The sequence below is a fragment of the Salvelinus alpinus genome, chromosome 4, assembly GCF_045679555.1.
Source record: "Salvelinus alpinus chromosome 4, SLU_Salpinus.1, whole genome shotgun sequence".
Lineage (NCBI taxonomy): Eukaryota > Metazoa > Chordata > Actinopteri > Salmoniformes > Salmonidae > Salvelinus > Salvelinus alpinus.
The window spans coordinates 39,076,060-39,099,782 of record NC_092089.1 but is presented as its reverse complement, the minus strand read 5'-3'; the positions used below and the strand labels follow the sequence as shown (position 1 = coordinate 39,099,782).

The 23,723-nt window shown below is 43.6% G+C and overlaps 2 protein-coding genes across 14 annotated transcripts in view; one reads left to right on the top strand and one right to left on the bottom strand.

Moving 5' to 3' along the window:
- Positions 1 to 12,459, bottom strand: part of LOC139573493 (t-SNARE domain-containing protein 1-like) — a 171,572-nt gene extending 159,113 nt beyond the window's left edge. For 3 of the 5 annotated variants that reach the window (XM_071396994.1, XM_071396995.1, XM_071396996.1), the window contains exon 1: positions 12,319 to 12,459. In XM_071396994.1, the coding sequence (XP_071253095.1) occupies positions 12,319 to 12,350 (32 nt within the window). In that variant the 5' untranslated portion in view covers positions 12,351 to 12,459. The remainder of the gene's footprint in view (positions 1 to 12,318) is intronic. The other 2 variants (XM_071397000.1, XM_071396997.1) reach the window with 1 other exon arrangement.
- A 48-nt stretch (positions 12,460 to 12,507) lies between these two features.
- The window catches only part of LOC139573491 (adhesion G protein-coupled receptor B1-like), a 98,546-nt gene continuing 87,330 nt past the window's right edge, over positions 12,508 to 23,723 (top strand). For 5 of the 9 annotated variants that reach the window (XM_071396993.1, XM_071396992.1, XM_071396984.1 and 2 more), the window contains exon 1: positions 12,510 to 13,052. The gene's annotated coding sequence lies outside the window, so the exon portion shown is untranslated. Of the gene's footprint in view, positions 13,053 to 23,723 lie in introns of all 9 variants that reach the window. The other 4 variants (XM_071396988.1, XM_071396986.1, XM_071396987.1 and 1 more) reach the window with 2 other exon arrangements.

Below are 23,723 nucleotides of genomic sequence, written 5' to 3'. Positions count from 1 at the left end.
TCGTGCCCTCTCTAACCTGCCTGTGTGTGGCCCTCTGTTGATCCGTGTCTAGTTGGTCAGGGAGGGAAACCATCTGGTACCTGGTGACTATTAGAGTGCTTTCTGGGATCAGTGTGAGTCGAGGCATCATATGGGATGCAAGACACATCTCGGACGGAGCTGACAAGCTATATAAAATCAAAAAGAAAGGCTGAAGCCGAAACACGTCAGATTTTTTAAACTTTGTTTCTATTGATCATGCCATACAAATAAAGGCATTTCAATTAATTATATGAAGAGTGCCTTGGTCCTCCTTTCTTTTTGATGACCAATTTACCCTTTTCACCGAAGAGCACCTTCTGTCTACCAAATGTACTATTGTGTACCTTAGTAGCGCTTCCCTTCCTCCTCTTTCTACAAGCTATATAAAGTGTTTGGGATTATTCTCTCTTTCTCTGGCTGTCTCCAGTTATCTATCCAGTCTTTCTTTCTGGTTCCTGCCTTGATTTCCTCAATCACATTTCCTCCCCTTTCTCCTGCCCCACCCTCTCTCCTCACCCTCTTCCCCTCTCTCTAGTTTATTTTGGTGCTGCTCCCCAGGGCCTCTGTGTAATGTGGTTACCCCGTCACCTGTACCACATCTCTGAGGTGTTTTGTTTGTGTTGCTGTTCCAGAGATATCTGTATTTGTTTGTGTTTCTCTATGAATCCCTGGACACAGACTGAACCATGTATCACTGAGTAAGATGTAGATTATCAGCAAGGGTGACTTCAGTGGCGGACTTGACCTTTCTCCCTTCTGTACATGTAACAAGGCATTCACTCACATTCCCACATACTGCTGCTCACTTAAACCCATTATTGTTGCTGTAAAGGCCCTGGTATGACAGATAAGGACTAGGCTATATATGCCATCGATACCGGGGAGCTGATCAACATAAAGTGGCAACACTCTTTCTCTCTTGTTCTCTCTCGTTCTTTCTCTCTCTCCCTCTCACCCCTCCCATTCTGTGCTCAGTTTAACTTGTTCTCTCTCATTCTTTCTCTCTCTCCCTCTCACCCCTCCTGTTCTGTGCTCAGTTTAACTTGTTCTCTCTCGTTCTTTCTCTCTCTCCCTCTCACCCCTCCTGTTCTGTGCTCAGTTTAACTTGTTCTCTCTCGTTCTTTCTTTCTCTCCCTCTCACCCCTCCTGTTCTGTGCTCAGTTTAACTTGTTCTCTCTCGTTCTTTCTCTCTCTCCCTCTCACCCCTCCTGTTCTGTGCTCAGTTTAACTTGTTCTCTCTCGTTCTTTCTCTCTCTCCCTCTCACCCCTCCTGTTCTGTGCTCAGTTTAGACTCATTCCAATTTTCCAACTACTATTTGTTTTCTCTTCTAACTTATTTTTTGTTTGGGTCTCACAAAGGATCTCTGAGCATGAATCTTTGAGCAGTTTAGACCGCTGTATAGTGAATAATGCAGGGCACAGTCCGATGCTCCCCAGGCGACTTCACCTTGCCTGAATGGATGAGTGCTCAAGCTGAACACACACACACACATTCACCTTCTACACACCTTCTCCACAGGGAGCGGGGGAGTAACAACTCACATACAGGAGGCAACATAGGATGTGTGTCATCTCCTTAAGCATATTTATGTGTGTGTGTGTGTGTTTTTGTTTGTGCTGGGGGGGTTGCCTTATTTTAAATTCAAGGCATCTATTCAATATCCAATAGCTCTTAAATGCCTGTAAGAAAGTTAAAGGCCACCCAGCATCCTCACCATTTGACCCTCTTCTGACCCTATGAATGAATTCAGAACTGGACGTGCCTGCCCTGAACGAATCTAATACCCATTATAACAACTTCTAAGATGTCCATTATACATTAAAGCAAAGTAACATTTGAGTGCTCTGCCTTTTTCTGGTAGCCTCATTAGGAAGACGAGATCAAACGCTGAGGCGTTGTGGATAAACACTCAGGGAAGCTAATCCTCCCAGTCTATGGCGTCTTAGGCCTTCAGCAATAATCAAAGACCACAGGTAGGAGAAGAACAAATCTAGCACTGAGATTAGTAGAAGAGCTGTGAAATGAAAGGAAGTAGATCGGAGTATAGAAGGGGAAACACACTTATTAACACAGGGGATCAAACATGCTCTCAGCTGGGAAGGCCCAGGAAGCTTGTCGAGCTGAAGCTCATGTCCGCACGCACGCACACACACACACACACACACACACACACACACACACACACACACACACACACACACACACACACACACACACACACACACACACACACACACACACACACACACACACACACACACACACACACACACACACACACACACACACACACACACACACACACACTGTCTGTGTGTGCACCGTGTACATGTGTGTGAGTTGGTGTTTCTGCCTAGTGTGTTATCTCTGAGGGAGAGAGCTTTACGTAATATGACCTAGAGGAATTCCATTAGCTTCTCTACACGTGGAGCGTTTGCTCCAGATCTTGTTTCCATAGCCCTGACCTCTTGAGCTGGGGTCACACTGTCTGACACTCGTTTAGGGTGTTGTGAGTCCCTCAGTCTGCTGCTCGCACCTGCCTTTCTCTCTCTCCCATTTCCTCTCTCCATCTGTCTCTCTACTTCTCATACTGTCTCTGTCTGTCTCTCTCTTTCTCTCTCTCTCTCCCTTTTCCTCTCTCCATCTGTCTCTCTACTTCTCATACTGTCTCTGTCTGTCTCTCTCTTTCTCTATCTGTCTCTATCTACCTTTCTCTCTCTTCTATATCTGTCTCTATCTGTCTCTCTCTATCTGTCTGTCTCTTTATCTGTCTCTATCTCTGTCTCTTTCCTTCTCTATCTGCCTCTCTCTTTCTCTCTCTCCCATGTCCTCTCTCCATCTGTCTCTCTACTTCTCATACTGTCTCTGTCTGTCTCTCTCTTTGTCTATCTGTCTCTCTACTTCTCATACTGTCTCTGTCTGTCTCTCTCTTTGTCTATCTGTCTCTATCTACCTTTCTCTCTCTTCTCTATCTGTCTCTCTCTATCTGTCTCTCTCTAATTCAATTCAATTCAATTCAATTGACTTTATTGACATGGCAAGTTATTATTACTTACATTGTCAAAGTATACATATCGAAAAATTTAAATAAAATATATATGTGTATATATATACACAAAATATATATATATATTTATATATAAATAAATGGTGGGACTAACAGTAATAATAATAGTAGTAGTGGACATGGGATTACCATTAATAACAGCTACAACAACAATATTAATCAGAACAACAATACATTAAAGCAACAGTAGTAGACCAGTGTCAACATGACTGAGAAGACACATGACCTGGTACGAAAGACAAAACAAAACTAAGCTAAATGGGAAATATTATCAACATTACTTTGCATTTTTCACTGGCTGTCCCTTAGGCTGTGGCAGGAGGACACATATTTGGCTGCCAAAACTGCACATTTTGGCTTTTCACCCAATAAATATTTGAATTTTTCTTCATCTTTTATAGTTTCAAATTCTTTGTATTGAATTATAATTTTGGGAAAGAAATATGCTCTTAGGTCTGAGTATTTGTCACAGTGTAGTAGGAAATGCACTTCTGTCTCTACCTCTCCCCTGGAGCAGAGTGAGCACAGCCTGTCCTCTCTGGGCAGCCAGGTTTGTCTGTGACGACCGGTCTCTATAGCCAGACTGTGCTCACTGAGTCTGTACCTAGTCAATGTTTTCCTCAGTTTTCTATCAGTCACAGTGGTCAGATAGTCTGCCACCATGTACTGTCTGTTTAGAGCCAAATAGCATTGAAGTTTACTTTGATTTTTTGTGGTGTCTTTCCAATAGGTTATATATTTTTCTTTTTGTTTTGTGATGATTTGGTTGGGCCAGATTTTCTGAGGGCTGTCCTGAGGCTCTGTGGGGTTGGTTTGGGTTGGTGAACTGAGCCTCAGAACCAGCTGGCTGAGGGGACTCTTCTCTGGTTTCATCTCTTGACATTGTAGAGCTGTGTGATGGAATGTTTTTGGGTCACTTGTTTTTAGATGGTTGTAAAATTTGATGGCTCTTTTTTCTATTCGAATGAGGAGGGGATATTGGCCCAATTCTGCCCTACATGCGTTATTTGGAGTTTTTCTTTGTACTTGCAATACAGTCTTGCAAAACTCTGCATGCAATACTTCAATTGGATGTTTGTCCCATTTAGTAAATTCATTATTAGAGAGTGGACCCCATACCTCACTGCCATATAGAGCAATTGGTTCTATAACTGATTGACTCTCTATCTGTCTGTCTCTTTATCTGTCTCTATCTGTCTATCTCTTTCCTTCTCTATCTGCCTCTCTCTTTCTCTCTATTTCTCCCTCTCTATTTCTCTCTATTTCTCTCTGTCAGGAAGGAAAAATACAAAATAGAGCAAAGCAAGCATTCAGCTGACTGACAAGCTCAGCACATTGGAGAGAGTCAGGGACAGAGGGAAAGAGTCAGGGAAAGAGGGAGAGTGTCAGGGAAAGAGGGAGAGTGTCAGGGAAAGAGGGAGAGAGGGAGGGAAAGAGGGAGAGAGTCAGGGAAAGAGGGAGAGAGGGGGGGAAAGTGGGAGAGAGAGAGGGAAAGAGGGAGAGAGAGAGTGGGGAAAGAGGGAGAGAGGGAGGAAGTCAACATTCGGACAGATGATTTGGACCCCCTCCGAGTCTGCACTGTCCTCACTGTTTACACAGAGGAAGATTTGGGTTTTACACATCACTGCTCACGCCTTTTTATGTGCAAAGTCACTGGCTCTGACTGAAATTGAAGATCACTTGTTTGTGAGAGAGTCAAAGGTCCAGTATCTGATCTGTTGGTGGGAGTGCATGGGTGTGTATGCACAGTACAGTCTACTGCACACACACACACACACACACACACACACACACACACACACACACACACACACACACACACACACACACACACACACACACACACACACACACACACACACACACACACACACACACACGCAAACTCAAGCACACACACACACACACACACATTTTGTGAAGAGCAGAGTGGGACAATTCCATTATTCACTCAGGGCTCCATAAGCTGACACATACTCACATCTCCTCCTCCCCTTTCTCCCTCTCTCTGCAGAAACCAGGCCAGGGGATGACATGTTCACTATGTGCTCCCACATCTTTCAACACCACAACTACCACTCTGGACCTGGTCCAACCTGCCCTAACCTGCCCAACATCCAAACAAAACCAGGACCCAGAACCACCACACCAGACCTGATCCAACAGTCCCCATAACCCCCAACAAAACCAGGACCCAGAACCCCCACACCGGACCTGGTCCAATAGTTCCCATAACCCCCAACAAAACCAGTACCCAGAACCACCACAGCTGATCTCATCCAACCTTCCCCACACACCCCAACAACACCAGTACTACCAATCTAGAGCTGGACAAACCTACACAAACATCCCCCAACAACACCAAAAGTTGTTGTCTGGACATGGGCCAGCCTCCACCACATCCCAACAAAACCAGGGCTCAGAACCACCACACTCTGGACCTGGGCCAGACTCCTCCAGACTAGCCTACAGCACCAGCCCAGTTCTGCTCAGAACACCATGGGTTGATCTGAATCAGGACAGAGTAAACATGAAGCCAGATAAAGATGCTATACAGTAAATCCGTTTTAATATGGGAGATTACAGTCTAATGTGTGATTAGCAACAAATGACTAGCGTTTTTTTTTTTGCCCTTCATAATCACAGTTTAGAACATATAAATCAAATGCACTGTGCAATGACCATAATGACATGTCCAAACTGGTATATAAAGTACATCGTTTTATTAAAATAGGATCATTCATTCATTAATGCGTTCAGTCATTCAGTCATTCATTCAGACAGTCATTCATTCTTGCAGAATCACCACAGTCAAACAGGCTCCCCAGAGTTCTTCAGATAACTGGAACTAAAAAGGTCAGCTCAAAACCAGGCTTTAATGTTCTGTAATGGTATTATAATAGCATTATCCCCCTGAGCTGCTCAAATGATATGTTGCTGTTAGAGATCAGAGATAATGCCAATGTGGATTTAATACCCAAGAACAGATGAGGCCAATAACAGATGAGGCCACTATAGAACACTACAAAACATCTATAGAAACTAGATTGATAGATGGACAAATGTTGCTGGGTCCCCAAAAGGATTGGTTAAGTGGGGATTCTGTGTGTAAAGTTCTCCTACAGACTGTATATTTACTATGACATCCAACTGACAATTAGCATTGGGCACACCACAGGGCTATTTGGTCAGCTAGAATAAGTTATTTTAAGAGGTCATGATGTCACGCCCTGACCTGAGATATCTCTGTTTTCTTTATATTTTGGTTAGGTCAGGGTGTGACTAGGGTGGGTACGTTAGTTTTGGTATTGTCTAGTTTTTTTTGTATGTCTAGGGTTTTTGTAGGTCTAGGTGATTTGTATGTCTATGGTGGCCTGATATGGTTCCCAATCAGAGGCAGCTGTTTATCGTCGTCTCTGATTGGGGATCATATTTAGGTAGCCATTTCCCTTTGGTGTTTGTGGGTTCTTGTTCTATGTTTAGTTGCCTGTCTGCACTACTCATATTAGCTTCACGGTTCGTTATGTTATTTTGTTATTTTTGTTCAGTGTTCGTTCTTATAATAAAGAAGAATGTACGCTTACCACGCTGCGCCTTGGGCTCCTCCTTACAACGGCCGTGACACATGATTGCAGTCACCGTTTTTCCTCAAAATAGGCTTACTGTGACGCTTGCTCCCGCTCCCCCTCCCTGGCGCTTGAGAGCGCCAGGCTACCCACCTTTACACGCACCTGTCACCATCATTACGCGCAGCAGCGCTCATTGGACTCACTTGGACTCCTTCACGTGGTTGATTGCCCCTGTATACCTGTCGGTTCCTCGGTGGTGTTCCCTGTGTCCGCATTAATTGTTATGTGTTCCCGTCCAGACACTGTTCCTGTTCTGTTTTATGTCCGTCAGTTATTAAACCTTCACTCCCTGTACCTGCTTCTCATCTCCTGCGTCGATCCTTTCACTTACAGTATCTGCATGATTAAATAGGCATAACCTCCATTTACTATACAAAATTAAGAATCATAGTATGGGAAGAAAACCTTACTGGGATTTGCATAGATTTGCATTTGAAATAGCCTTATGTTAATTTGCATGTCATTACGTTATGATTCCCTCATTATTCAGAATCTGTGTTGTATAGACTTCCATAACACGACAGTCCGTTACTCCCTGCAGTCAAACCAAGCCATTATGAGATGTGTGTTTTTATGTCATTTGTATTAGTTCAGCTGCCACCGCAGCTGCTCTCTTCACGTATCCTGGTCCTATCTGTCGACTTTGCCTCTAACTGTAGGTAATTCAAGCACAAAGAGCCCAGGAAAACGCTCTCTCAGCCAATCGTAAATGTCATTCACCATCGAGCTGCAGAAAGGCTTTGATTTGTGATTGCTCTGAGAGGCACCGCTAAAAGAGTCTCGTTTGGCCAGACTGTGGTTGGCAAGCCTTTTGGGAATGTATTTTGGTACATTGTCAACATGAGGTGACTGAAGAATACCTATCTTTAATCTGTGTGTAGGCCCATGTTCTGAATGGCTTGGTTATTTTAAGCCATTCTCAGTCTGCTGTTGTATAGCTGGAGTAGAGTAGACTCTGAGCCTAGTGGTAGATGTTGGAGGTGAAGTGTGGCTCCAAACATGAGCAGAAATTCCCCATCACTAGAGAGAGATAGAGATGTGTCTCAATGTGTCTACCCATTGAGTAGGGTAGACACAGGAAAACCTGGCTTCCTGTAGAGGAAAGGCTGTGCAACCACTGCACAACAGCAGAACCTGAGACAGAGCTGCATTTCCTGACAAAATGTTAAAAATATAAAACAATAAGAGATTGTCATTTTCCCAAATTTGAAACCCTTATTCAAGGTTTCAAAGACCTCTCTGATGAGGATAGGCTACCCGTCCTGTTGGGGGAGGACGCAGAGAGCGGTGGGTTGGCAGCCCACTACATTGCTGCCTGCCATAAGTTGAAGGACAGTGTCTGACAGACCAATCAACCTGCACATGTACTCTACTGCATGCTTATTGTTATTGTTGAATGTATGGTTATTTTGACCCTTGGTTATTGTTGTTACTGTTGTCCCGTTGACAATTTTGATTCTCATTTTTGTTTGAGAGAGAGAGAGAGAGAGTGAAAGGTAGGGAGAGAGAGAGAGTGAAAGGTAGGGAGAGAGAGAGAGAGAGAGAGAGAGAGAGAGAGAGAGAGAGAGAGAGAGAGAGAGAGAGAGAGAGAGAGAGAGAGAGAGAGAGAGAGAGAGAGAGAGAGAGAGAGAGAGAGAGAGAGAAAGGTAGGGAGAGGGAGGGAGGGAGGGAGGGAGGGAGAGTGAAAGGTAGGGAGCGAGACAGAGAGAGGGGGGGTTGGATGAAGAGAAAGGCAGAGAGTGATGTCTGTCCATGCAATTCTTATGTCTGTCTTAAATAGATTTGCATTTGAAATAGCCTGATGTCAATTTTCATGTCATTACGTTATGATTCACCCATTATTCAGAATCTGTGTTGTATAGGTTTCCAGAACACGACAATCTGTTACTCCCTGCAGTCAAACCAAGCCATTATGAGATGTGTGTTTTTATGTCATTTGTATTAGTTCAGCTGCCACCGCAGCTGCTCTCTTCACGTATCCTGGTCCTATCTGTCGACTTTGCCTCTAACTGTAGGTAATTCAAGCACAAAGAGCCCCTGAAAACGCTCTCTCAGCCAGTCGTAAATGTCATTCACGATGGGGCTGCAGAAAAGCTTTGATTTTCCCTGAAATGTGACTGCTCTGAAAGGCCCAGCTAAAAGAGTCTCGTTTGGCCAGACTGTGGTTGGCAAGCCTTTTGGGAATGTATTTTGGTACATTGTCAACATGAGGTGACTGAAGAATACCTATCTTTAATCTGTGTGTAGGCCCATGTTCTGAATGGCTTGGTTATTTGGAATAAATTCTCAGTCTGCTGTTGTATAGCTGGAGTAGAGTAGACTCTGGGCCTAGTGGTAGATGTTGGAGGTGAAGTGTTGATATTCCCCATTTGCCCCCTACTGTGGGCACATATCCCTTCTGTAGAAGGAGAGACAGTAGAAAGAGTAGAGTGAGAGAGGGTAGAGAGAGAGAGAGAGAGAGAGAGAGAGAGAGAGAGAGAGAGAGAGAGAGAGAGAGAGAGAGAGAGAGAGAGAGAGAGAGAGAGAGAGAGAGAGAGAGAGAGAGAGAGGAAAGGGGACACTACCTAGTCAGTTGTACAACTGAATCAATTGAACTGAAATGTGTCTTCTGCATTTAACCAACCCCTCTGAATCAGAGAGAGAGAGAGAGGGGTGGGGGAGGAGGGGGGGGGGGGGGTGAGAGAGAGAGACAAAGAAAGAGGGGGAGGTATTTATTTGTGCCTTTTCCTCTGGAAGTTTTTCAGATCTCCCTGGGTTTCACATCAGAAGTGTTTCCCAGATGTGTGGTCGAGCCAAGTGGGAAGGGGGTTGAACCATTTGAACATGGTCAGTGTATATGGAAGCCAAGCCTGGAATGGCACAGGAGAGTGGGGGGGGGGGGGGGGGGGGGGTCACATGCAGTACTGCAGCTACAGTGCCAAGGTGAGTGTTGTCTCTCATAGCAGACATAAAAAGCAGGGACAGAACAGGAGCTGAATATTGACCACTTCCTCACTGCTGAAACCTATTCATGCTTCTGTAACTCTAAGTTACTGTAAAAGGCAATGCACGTTAGCTTGCTGATAATTTTGGCTAACATATTTGTGTTACTAAAGCGGCAAACTTAAAACGTGTACTTTACACCTTACACTATCACAGGCTGTTGAGTGGTTTGCAGCGTTTTTTATATGGTTGTTTACATGTTGCATTGATTTGTCAAAGCCGTTTGAGAATGCTAGGACAGGGACTCTTGTCCCTGAAAACATGATTTGGCAACATAGGTTAATTCATGTCTGGGACTCCCGAGTGGCGCAGCGGTCTAAGGCACTGCATCTCAGTGCTTGAGGTTCGAATCCAGGCTGTATCACAACCGGCCGTGATTGGGAGTCCCATAGGGCGGCGCACAATTAGCCCAGCGTCGTCTGGGTTTGGCCAGTGTAGGCCGTCATTGTAAATAAGAATTTGTTCTTAACTGACTTGCCTAGTTAAATAAAGGTAAAAAAATGTCTCAGCCATAGCCTACGACCCTGCACCTATTGGACATTATCTTGCCCTTGTGCCTACCTTCACCTCCCTTCACCGTGAGACACAAAGGTACAGTTTGACAGGTACATGACAGCCTTCGACATCTCTGTATGCCTGGAAGATATCTCAGCTTGGATGTCGGGCCACCACCTACGGCTCAACCTCAACAAGACGGAGCTGCTTTTCCTTATGGGGAAGGCCTGCCGCTCAAAGACCTCTCCACCACCTCTCCACTCCACAGTGTCCCAGAGTACAAATAACCTTGGCGTGACCCTGGACTACACCCTGTCATTCTCTACAAACATCAAAGCAGTTATTCCTGCAGGTTCATGCTCTACAACTTCCGTAGAGTATGACCCAACCTCACACAGGAAGTGCCGCAGCTCCTGATCCAGGCATTTGTGATCTCCCATCTGGACTACTGGAACTCGCTGTTGGCTAGGCTCCTCGCTTGTGCCATCAAATCCCTGCCATTTATCCAGAACGCTGCAGCCCGCCTGGTGTTAAACTTTCCCAAGTTCTCCTATGTCACCCTGCTCCTCAGCACACTCCACTGGCTTCCAGTTGAAGCTCGCATCCATTACAAGACCATGGTACTTGCCTACGGAGCAGCAAGAGGACTTGCCCCTCCCTACCTTCAGGCTATGCTTCAGGCTATGCTCAAACCCTACAACCCAACCTGAGTACTCCATTCTGCCACCTCTCATTTCTTAGCCCTTCCACCCCTACAGGAGGGCAGCTCCCACTTAGCCCAGTCCAAGCTCTTCTCTGTCCTGGCACCCCAATGGTGGAACCAGCTTCCCCCTGAAGCTAGGACAGCTGATTCCCTGCACATTTTCAAAAACATATGAAACCCTACCTCTTCAAAGAGTATCTTAAATTATCCCAAAGCACCCCCCCCCCCCCCCCCCCCAAAAAAAAGCATTTTGTGAACTAACACTGGAACTTGACTCTTTGCCCTCTTACTAGCTCTGACTTTGCTACTTTATTGAATAAAAGCGTACTTACTATGACTGTGATATGTAGTTGTCCCACCTTGCTATCTTAAGATGAATGAACTAACTGTAAGTCACTCTGGATATGAGCATTGGCTAAATTACAAAAATAAACAATGTAAATGATGACAGAACCTCTTGTCAATAGCTATAATACATAATAAACCAGTGGTAATTGTGCATTCGTATAGGGACAGGGGGTACATATGTTTAATATGAATATAATAAGCATCCTGGTGTCAACAGAGCACTCTAGAAATATTGTCAATTAGATAAATAGCCTAACCTACCTGTAATTTACTGGATGGATGTGAGCTACTCAAATGGCAGATGTGTGTTATTGGACCAGAACGAATCTATTCAAAGCTTCCAATTCCCGCCCACTTAAAACTCCTATGCATAATTTTAAAAAGTCCGCCCACTTGGAGGCGCGCGCGGAGAGCCATGGGATGCCTCGAGAAATGGAATCTCCCATTTGAGCTACAAGTATTGGCTGGTCTATTTTGCAACCACTGATCGGGATATTAGACAATAGTCTGCGCAAAATCTGGTTGGATACATATAGCCTACCCCTGAGCCACTTTCCGTCGCTAGGCTACTCCTTACCTAACGTAGCAGGCGTAAATGCTACTCCTAACAGCTCCATGACGGAGCGACTACATGTGCCATTTGGCAAGTGTAGGCTATAGCACGTGCAGCTTGACTAGTGCATTTGGAACTCAGTTAGGGTGTGTGTGTTTTTTATTACGGATGTGCGCACTTGATGTTGTTGTGTAGACACTCAATTTATCTTCAATTCAGATTCAACTATAGTTGCATCACATTGGCTACTTTAGACAAGACACCAATAGCTTCGTAAGGAAATAATAATTATTGAAATATCATGCGTAATTGCATCCAAGCATCTAAACAGTTGTTATTTACGCTACATAACAGGATTTTACAAAATATATTGGCGAAATCCAATATATTAAAACGCAGCAAGAACTTAATCATGTATAGAATAGATTTTGCTTTGTAAAGAAGATTTCGATAAATCTACAAAACACAGTTGATCAAGAAAGGCACACTCTTTCGACAAAAAAAAAACCCGTCACTCACCTCTCTCTTCTCTCTCTTGCGTTCTCTTGCATATTTCTCACCCCCAGCCCTCGTTGCTGTGGCTTATTCACTTCGGTGTGTCACCCACGCATTGCTCCGACTCCATCTCCAGAAGGGGGAAGGGGTGGGGGCTGCTGGGTATATGCGTTTGTGACGAATCCCAGGGCTTCAAAGACTGAAACCAGGTCCAGCACCCGGACCGCAGACTCACCGGCAAGGACACTCCAAACTGGGATGAACGATGGGTGCTGCCTAAACGCGCACACTGGAATCAAGACAGCACACCAGGAGCTATCCTGATCCTGATCTTACGCTTTGTTAGACCTTCACTTCACCTGGCGCCTGTGTCGATCGAAGCCAGCGAAATTGGAGAATAACTTGATTACAAGGCTTCTACAATAAATTGGGATTTAAAAATATAGATTTTGAGAGCATCTCTTCAGAAACAGGGGGACCTTTGAATTTGGATCGACATACTGTTAAAAGCTACGTGGACTGGATTTGTATTCATTTTACTCATAGGAACTTTGGAATAACGCAGTTTGAATTGCAGGTCTTCTCAGACTTGTTCATTTCATCAAAATATCTACATTAGGCTAAACATCGGCTACGCGCTCTTGAAATAATAAGTACAACGAACTTATTTGAATCAAGCTTGTGGAATTGTTGATTGTCTCTCGAAAGCATTGGAGCTTGGAACAAGGACGATATGCTTCAATGGAACTGTTAACAAGGTAAATATTAGTTTCATTTAATATATAGACACCTCAAAGTAACGAGTTATTGTTACTTGCAACTGAATGTGCTATGTCAATAACATAGTGTTATATTAATCTGACATGGGATCTATGCTTCTCGCATCTTCCCTTGAGGCAATGTGTTTTTAAGAATGAAACATTTGTGTTTGATAACATATTTAGTGAATTTATTTTTGCAACACCATGGTTTTAAGATAATTCTCGTTGATGACAGACTCGCAGCAAAGCCGAGGCGCTGGTCGGCAGTTTCAGGCAGGCAAGGGAGAGAAAATATCCGTTACTCATCACATCAACTTCTTCTAAACCCACTGGGAATTGCTCTTCCTTCCGTTCTGGTCCCTCTCAATTCGATTACTATAAGCTGTACAGCTTTGGAAATTGAGAATAGGGCCAGATGACTTTGCTCCGAGTAGCTTTTAGTGATCCCGTTGTGGATTTAGGCAGTATCAACATGTCAAACAGACGCGCTCAGGGAATCACAGCGCGCCCAACTCCTAGCGCCCTCGCGGCGGCGGCGGTCTCTAGTAGGCTAGTCGCTGTCCAAGGTACCTATCCACTATCTCCGACAGACTGGATAGCAAAGTCACCACAACGAACATCTACTGTGATTTCATGAGTTTTACTAAACCCTGGTATTTGTTTTTGATGAAATCAAAGGGATCTGTCCGGGATACAAATATGGCAAATGTTTTCTATGATTTTTGAGATGCGTTTGTTGTGCATATTGATTGTTTCTCTAGATTTCTGTTATTATCTGCCTTGTTTGTCCAGGGAAGGAATACCTCGGTGGCTCTTTTTCCCTTCTACCCGCGTTCTCTTGTCTCTGCGTTTGGAAGTAGCTGCACATCGATAGACATGTAGCTCTCCATGTCGTGAAAAATGCATTATTTGAGAACTCTACTCCACTTTTAAACTCTACATTTTCTTTATTTACTCACATGTTCAATAGTCCTTACTTAGTAGCACGTGATTTATTATAACAATGTAGGCTATCATATCCCTATATGCAGAATACAATAACTTGCTGATGTTTTAAGTTATTGTTATTCAGCCTGTGTTGATTTATGTGGCCATAACTTATAGCGACATGGCATGCAGTGAAAATGTGCTACATTGTGATTGTACATGTTGGTAACGCAGTCATGCTCTCTCTGCTTTGCGGATCAGTAGTCACTGAACACTTTGGGGCGAGCGTGCGATGTGCAACTGAAGCTTCTGTATCAATACAGTGTTTCCCCTAGTCCTAAATAGCACTTATGGCCGGCATAAATAATACATCAATATCCTCCCCTATAGGGAAATACGTACGATGTTTTTAATATTTTCACCTAACCGCTTCTGGTGAAACTGCCCCCTATTTCCACCCCCTTGACTCAAGTGAAAGCTAAATGTCTCCGGACCAAGTCTCCCTCCCTGTGTGTAGGGCTAAATGAAGCGTTCAACAGCAGAGTGATCGAAAAGACAGAGACGGGGAGAGGACTATTTGCAGGAGCCTGAAAGGATGTCTCTTTAAGAACAGAGCGAGAAAGGCAATTGAAGTGTGTGTGTGTGTGTGTGTGTGTGTGTGTGTGTGTGTGTGTGTGTGTGTGTGTGTGTGTGTGTGTGTGTGTGTGTGTGTGTGTGTGTGTGTGTGTGTGTGTGTGTGTGTTTGTGTGACATAAAATGATCATAGTTTAAAGTGATTGAGACTGAGAATTGGCGTTACATTTGGAGACAGATATCTGAAAATATTTGCGCATGGCTTTGGGGGTTAAGGATAAGAGTTAAACAGGAAGTTCCGTCTTCTTACCGTAGGGGGGAGTCTACAGACACTCAATCCACTCCGCGGGGAAGTCGGGACTAACGGAGCATTGCAGAGACAGAAATGATTCCTGAGCACCGGGTGGGGTTTTCACGGGATCTCCTCGGTGAAACGGAGCGAGTTGTGTCGGTGTAAAGACGCGTGTAGCCTACCCCTCTTCCTCCCGTGTTTTAAATAGCAGTAAAGGTCTGAGATACTTCAACAGGTGAAGATCCAAGATGCATGAAAGGCCCTGTTGAACAAAGCATTAATATTTCATACACGTTCCTATTATTTTTCAGTTGTAACAATATGGAGTAAATCTGTGGGCTAGTAGCCTTGTAATGACATATCTTGATGCATGTCCTTGCCTCACCATTCAGCTTTCTTTACATTATTTTAGGACTCCACACCACTTTCAAGGAATTCAGGGATATCAGGTAGTGTCTGGTCAAAGGCCTGTACGAGTAGGACTGGCCACACACACCCTGCAGCCACTGATATTAGTCTACTATGAGTCTTTTAGAAGACACAGGGATTATAAATAGGCCTAGCCTCCACAGGAGCCTCCTGATTGGCAGGCAGGCAATCTTTGAGTCACGGACAGACCGGGCTGAGCAAGCACAGCACACAGGCCCTTTGAGAAGCAACCATGCATGTCTTTTAACCTAGAAGTCCTCCTTTGTTTTTGTATCTCGTATCCAAGCCGCATCTGCAAATACTCCGGTCCCAACCTCCCCCTCTCCTCTCCTCTTTTCACTCTCTTCTCCTCCCTCTCGTTTCCTCTCCTCCTCCCTCCATCATCCCTTAGCCTTACATAAACCTGGTGTGTCTAAACCTCAGTGCCACCACACGCAACCTGAAATGGAAAACACACGTTGGGATAGAGACAAGAGAGGGATGAAGAAACAGAGACATAGGGATTGAAATAGAGGAGAGACGGTAGGGAAAGAAAGAGAAGGAGAGAGATAAAAGGTGGATTAAAGGCAAGCGAGAGAGCGAGGAACCATAGAGAGAGTGTTTATGATGGAGACAGACATACCCATTCTGCTCTCTTTGTCTGTCACACACACACACACACACACACACACACACACACACACACACACACACACACACACACACACACACACACACACACACACACACACACACACACACACACACACACACACACACACACACACACACACACACACACACACACACACACACACACACCATGCTTTGGAGTAAGTACACAGCTATCAGTCACCACTGAGCAGACTGAACACACACACAGAAAAAACACACTCATCCACAACAGGCACAAATACAGGCACACACATTCTCCACTCTAATTGGTTGCCTGAGCAACATGGTATCATTAAAAGCACAGACACAGACGCACACACACATCCGTGCACACACACACACACACACACACACACACACACACACACACACACACACACACACACACACACACACACACACACACACACACACACACACACACACACACACACACACACACACACACACAGATAGATACCCTAGAGAGAAACACAAATCTCCCTCCTCTTTCATGTTGGTGGTAATGGTTGAGTGACAGGACAGTGGAGAGTTCCATCGCCAAGAGCGTTGTACTCTTGGAGGTAACTGCCCAGATCATGCATGTCCATTGGCTCGCCTAATTAGTGTCTACAATAGGGGCTAGGGTTGCTGGGTGATGAGGCCTAGCCAACATGCATCGTGAGGACGCAGGGCCAGGGAGGGGAACTCAGGGCGAGGGCAGGCAACAGTTACAAAGTCCACACGTTACACTATGAGACTGACCAACGACTGACCAGACTGATCATCATCTGCACATGTATCACTCCAGTATTAATGCTAAATTGTAATTATTTTCGCCTCTAGGGCCTATTTATTGCCTTCCTCCCTACTCTTCTACACGCTTCTACATAGATCCTTCTATTTTTCTTTTCTTTTGTGGTATTGACTGTACGTTTGTTTATGTGTAACTCTGTGTTGTCGTTTTTGTCACACTGCTTTGCTTTATCTTGGTCAGGTCGCAGTTGTAAATGAGAACTTGTTCTCAACTGGCCTACCTGGTTAAATAAAGGTGAAATAAAAAAATTAAAAACGAGGCTCACTAACTCTGACCATCAACACAACATCACACAGAGTGATGATATCCATCCTTTGAGACAGACATGCTTGTTTGTGTTTTCGTGTTTGGGCCTGTTGTGTGAAGCAGTCATAAGGCTTTCTCATTAAACATTTACCCTTCTCTGACGCTAGCTCTCCATTACGCAAGGATAGAGTCTTCAGTTGGCACATCACTGTGCTTGTAGTGTGTTTTGGAGCAAAACATTCATATATATTGAAGCAATATGAGCTCAGAGGAAAAGTGAAGTAACGTTGTTATAAACTGTATGCCCAGGAATGTTTTTGTTTTTTAATGAATTGGATCTCACTTTCTCTTTCATGCTCTTCTACAGCTGATCAAACAGGCTCTGAACTGCATTGCAGTAAGACATGGTACTGAATTAGTAGGAGTTCTTTTGCCTGCTACGTTTTTTACTTGGTGTTTAATGGGGGTGAGAAGGGAATGGGGTAGAGAGAAACATCCTCACACCTCTTATATATGTGTGTGCGTGCGTGCGTGTGTGTGTTTTGGTGTGTGTGTGTGTGTGTGTGTACCCATGCTGAATGTGCATGTGTAATGAGTCCCTAAGACAGAATGTACACTTGAGCCATGCATCATTATATCCCTCCAATACAATGTGATGCTTTGTTAGAAAACCTTTTTTAGACTAAGTTTTAGACTACTGACAACAAGTTTGTGTGTCTTTTAGGGGTTGCTGTGAGTGTGAGTCATTGTAATATAAAATAATGTCAAGGTAAAGTTGTAGTCTTGTTGCAACAGCCAGCAGGCATGTAGGCAGGAGTATAGGGTTTGAAGGAGAGAAATGACACAGATATTAGACACACAGAGACAGACACAGGCATGCTCTCTATTTCTCTCCTTCTCTCTCTCTCTCTCTCTCTCTCTCTCTCTCTCTCTCTCTCTCTCTCTCTCTCTCTCTCTCTCTCTCTCTCTCTCTCTCTCTCTCTCACACACACACACACACACACACACACACACACACACACACACACACACACACACACACACACACACACACACACACACACACACACACACACACACACACACACACTGTACACAGATGCTCTGGCATAGAACTCACAGATGGCTGTCTTTCTGCTTCCTCCACAGTTTTCTTTCAGGGGTTGTGACCTTCTGTTGGGGTAGAGAACAGCCCAGAATGTCGCTTCTACTGGATGGGTTTTTTACATTCAGCTCTCTGTATTTTAGCTTTATGTTGATGTGGACTGTTTAAGATTCATTTTGAATGCATTTTTTTAATAGAACTTTTCACAAATTGTGGTTATACAGGATACGTGGCTACTGTGTCTACATTAGCTGTACATTTCAATTTTAATTTCCATTTACAAATTGCAATTCTGTTTGTTCATATTGGTTGTTGTTTTTTTCTGAAAAATAAAAATGTATTATTCTTACTAGCTTTCATTTTGTTTGAAAAACCCAATGATAAAAGACAGGTTATTGGATCCAATGATTTCTCCCCACTCTGTCTGTATACACCCTGATGAGAACAAGGCATGGTTGTGCTTTGATCTCAAGTCCCATAGATAATCATCTGTATCAGAAACCACATCTCAGTGAGTCCCCATTCAATCCCCTCTGATTCCTCTATGAGCTAGTTAGCCTAGCGTCAACACAGGAACTCATCAGAGTTACCTCTATTCTCCACTCTAATTGGTTGCCTGAGCAACATGGTATCATTAAAATCATTACTATGCTGAAAGCTGTATCATTACAAAAATGTCAAAATGCTGAAAGCTGTTGTACATAGGATCAAATAATATGTTTATCTTTTTGGAAGTTGACATGTAGTCTACCTCACTTTAATATAGCGGATGATTCATTTGATCGTGGACTTGAAAGTGAGTAGAGTTGCAAAATTCCTGGAACTTTCAATAAATTCCCTGGTTTTCCCCACATGGTTTATTTGAGCTTGTACACATTCACAGCTGAAAGCTGAATTACAGCATAGAGACAAAAGGAAAGAAAAATACGATTTTAGGGGGAAATGAAGTTGATATAGATAAAGTTGAATTAGCATAAATGTCTGATTGTGTGACAGAGTATGTTATGAAGTTCTATGTCTTATTATTGATATATATTATATACAGAATATGCTATTTCTTGATAGGGCTGTCCTGAAGGTTGGGTGCTGTTTTGGTATGTTGGGTTCATTTGGGCATCATACATTCTACATTAGTGAGGGGCACTGACAGCCACATGTATTGTCTTTGACCTTATTCTCTGTTTACTACATCCTTATCTTCTCTTTTCTGTTGCAACATGTGCTATTAAGTGTGATTCTGAGTGCTACCACTCAGTGTTATAATTCCAAAATGGACAAGCTAAAAACACCTGCAGCCTATAATAACACTCACTTTTAGGGTTGCAAAATTCCTGGAACTTTCAAAAAATTCTGTTTCCCAAAGATCCTGGTTGGAGGATTTCAGACTTCCTGGTTATTCCCTCCTGATACCGGGAAACCTCCATCTGGGATTTCTGAAGAAAAAAAAACAGAGAATTTAATGACGGTTCCAGGAATTTTGCAACTCTACTCACTTTCAAGTCCACGATCAAATGAATCATCCGCTATATTAAAGTGAGGTAGACTACATGTCAACTTCCAAAAAGATAAACATAGTTATCTCTGATTCTCTACTGTACAACAGCTTGTCGAGCATTTTGACATTTTTGTAATGACTACAGCTTTCAGCATAGTAATGATTTTAATGATACCATGTTGCTCAGGCAAGCCAATGTAGAGTGGAGAATCAGAGGTAACTCTGATGAGCTTCCTGGTAGTTGACGCGTAGGCTAACTCAGCTCATAGAGGAATCAGAGGGTGATTGAATGGAGACGTCGACTTGAGATGTGAGTTTCTGATACAGATAATTATCTATGGGACTTGAGATCAAAGCACAACCATGCCTTTGTTTCTCAGAAATCCCAGATGGATGTATCACAGTATCAGAGTGGGGAGATAATCATTGGAAGTCCAATAACCTGTCTTTTATCATTGGGTTTTCTAAGAACAGCATATTTACACAGCATGATACCCATCTCGTAGAACAGTCGCCTGTAAAACCATGCAGAGCAGCACCTTACTTATTGACAACATTAAATTAACAAACATATTCCCACTACGGAGATCAATAAAGGACTGTGTCCATTGAAACTGAAACTGTATATTTTTATCAGGATAGAATATAGAAGATCTACAGAGAATATTTGAGCTTGTACACATTCACAGCTGAAAGCTGAATTACAGTATACAGACTAAAGGAAAGAAACAAAATAAGATTTTAGGGGAAATGAAGAGTTGATATAGATAAAGTTGAATTAGCATAAATGTCTGATCGTGTGACGTAGTATGTTATGATGCTCCATGTCTGAATACTGATGTAAATAAGGTATTTCTGTTTTTAATTTGTAATACATTTGCAAAGAAAAAAAAAAAAAAACTTTTTCGCTTTGTCATTATGGGGTAATGTATGTAGATCAATGAGGGGAAAACTTTATTTAATCCATTTTAGAATAAGGCTGTAACGTAACAAAATGTGGGAAAAATCAAGGCGTCTGAATACTTTCCAAATGCACTGTATATGTTATATATATATATATAATAGGGCTGTCCTGAAGGTTGGGTGCTGTTTTGGTATGTTGGGTTCATTTGGGCATCATACATTCTACATTAGTGAGGGGCACTGACAGCCACATGTATTGTCTTTGACCTTATTCTCTGTAGATCTTCTATATTCTACCCTGATAAAAATATACAGTTTCAGTTTCAATGGACACAGTACTTTATTGATCTCCGTAGTGGGAATCTGTTTGTTAATTTAATGTTGTCAATAAGTAAGGTGCTGCTCTGCATGGTTTTACAGGCGACTGGTCTACGAGATGGGTATCATGCTGTGTAAATATGCTGTGCTTAGAAAAATCAGATGCTTAGCTGCTATTGTTGCGTCTGGTCTGTATAATCTGGAGTTTGCACCGTTGGATAATCACAGCCGGGTTTTTCTTTTCCCTCTACATGTGTTTATTCAAGTTTATGCAGGCAACATTGAAAGTCCTGCAGAAATCTTCCTATAATCATAGACCCATGCATCTCCCATCCCCACTATCCTATTCTAGAGTGTCCGAACAGATGTTAGCTAGCGCTCAGCTGCGGAAAGATTGTCATTATCATAAAAAAAGGCATAAAAAGCAGTCCCAACCAAACGGCCGTATCGGATCCAGAGTACATCTGTTAGTCATTTGTCTTCCATTAGTTAAATTGTCTAGTACATACTGCATTTGTCTCTACAACAGAAGAGTGACAACATCTGGTTCAGAAGTGCTGACTGTCCAGTCTGCCATAGTCAGCTACTATAGAAGAGTTCTTGTGAAGTGAAGCATGTGTTTGTCTGTGACCTCAAACGTTCCATCCATTTAGTCCAACATGTTTGTTTTGTTTTAGACGACGCTAGCTGCAGCTGAGAGTGTGGACTGTACACTGTGGGTGTAGGGCTACTGGGCATGTTCTGTAGTTTGGGTGCTCTTGAGTGTCCCTATATAGTGAATAGGGTCCGATGCCTATGTGTGGCATATTGTACATTGCCTTTGTGTGTTTGGTAAATCATTAGAGATTTAGTGTCTCCTCTCCTCCTCTCCTCCTCTCCTCTCGTCCTCTCCCCTCCTATCCTCCCCTTCCCTCCGTGTCCCTCTCTGTATCTCTGTGGAGGACAGTGCTGATGGATGGGCTGGGTCAGTGTGGAGTGTTTGACAGTGATAGCCTCTGTCACTGCTCAGACAGTGTGCTTGTCCCTCTTATCTGTCCCTCCCTCTCTATCTCCCTAACTTTCCTCAGACCCTCTCTGGATTATTGGCAGTTGTCTGAGGATACTGAGGCTGAGTATTCCTTTGAGGGATGATTGGATCATGTGGATATAGGGGGTAGTGGAGTGATGCTTGCAGAAGGGTGTAAGTAAAGAAGTAGATGTGGAGGGATGGAAAGAGGGATGGGTGAGTGAGAGGGATAGAGGGAAAGGGACGTGGGCAGACTGATAGTGTCACTGGATCATTCATTCAATGTTATCTGCACAGCCATGTGGTGTACAGAATCAATAATTGGTCTGTTATCCGCCCAAAAACTAAATTGAAGGTAATTTGCATACGCTCCTGATGCATATTTTCAGTTTTCTGTCATCTACTGCATTCAGTATTTGTGTTTTGGGAAAGGCAATGCGTCCCATGCTGCTACGACAACCTTGCTATTATATGATCGGAGTAATAGAGGGTAGAACTGGAAGGTTTGGTTTGAAGGAAGGACAGCTAGTCCTGTACATGTTGTTGTTTAGTGGCAGTGGGGTCACACACACACACACACACACACACACACACACACACACACACACACACACACACACACACACACACACACACACACACACACACACACACACACACACACACACACACACACACACACACACACACACACACACACACACACACACACACATTGTAATCAGCCACATTCACCATGGAGCTCTGCCAAGGCCACATATACACCCCTGTTCTGCTAATGTCACCAGAGCTCGGTGTGTGTGTGTTTGTGCTACCACCCCCTCCACACACACTTACACCACTACTGTGCGGCACATCCCATATCATTCCCACATGGCCATCCAGCTCCCTGGGGTTGTATGGAATAAGATACAGAAGTACATTGCCGCTGGATACAAATGGAAGATGTATTTTATTTTGGTACATATGGATAAAGCCAGGAAGATTTATATTCCATTCCCAGTGCAGGAAGATGCACATTTCATTTCAGTATGTATGAGTAGATGTGCATAGCCTTTGGGTACATATGGAATCAGGGATATCAGAAGCATATTACACAAAGGGCCTGTATAGCCGTACAGGCTCTATGGTCTAACCCTTGGGGAGAGGACTGTGATGAAGCTTTAGTAATAGTTGTTAACTTTGGTAATTGTGCCCCAAAGCCATGTCATGTTTTTTTGAGTATGATGATGAGCAATATCACACTAAATCCTTCTGGCATGGTAAAAGAGAGACAGAGGGATGGAGTGAGATGGATAGAGAAAGACAGAGAGAGAGGGAAATGGAGAGGGAATGGGAGAGCGAGAAAGAGAGGGAGAGAGAAGGAAAGGGATAGAGAGAAAGAGAGGGAGAAAGAGAGGAAAGGGAGAGGGAATTGAAGAGGGAGAAAGAGAGGGAGTGAAGGAGATGGAGAGCGAGAACGAGAGGGAGAAAGAGAGAGAAAGAAAGGGAGAGTAGGAGAGGGAGAGAGAGAAAGAGAGGGAAAGGGAGTCAAGGCAATTGGTTGTCCAGAGCTCATGTTCTAAGCCTTAAAAGAGAAGAACAGAGGAAGAGGACAGAAGATGAGGAAGGCTATGCTCTCTATTTACTCTCCTATCACATGCACACACACACACACACACACACACACACACACACACACACACACACACACGCACACGCACACGCACACGCACACGCACTCGCACACACACACGCATGCACACTCATGCACGCACACATGCACGCACATGCAAATGTGGACACACAGTGAGTTATTTTAGTTAAGGGCTAATTTATTTGTTTGTGTGTATGTGAGCCATTTGCAATCGTTAGGCTGCAGGTGGCAGTCGTAAATATTCTGCCATTGATTTGTAGTATACTGTATATGGATATCAGGCCCTCC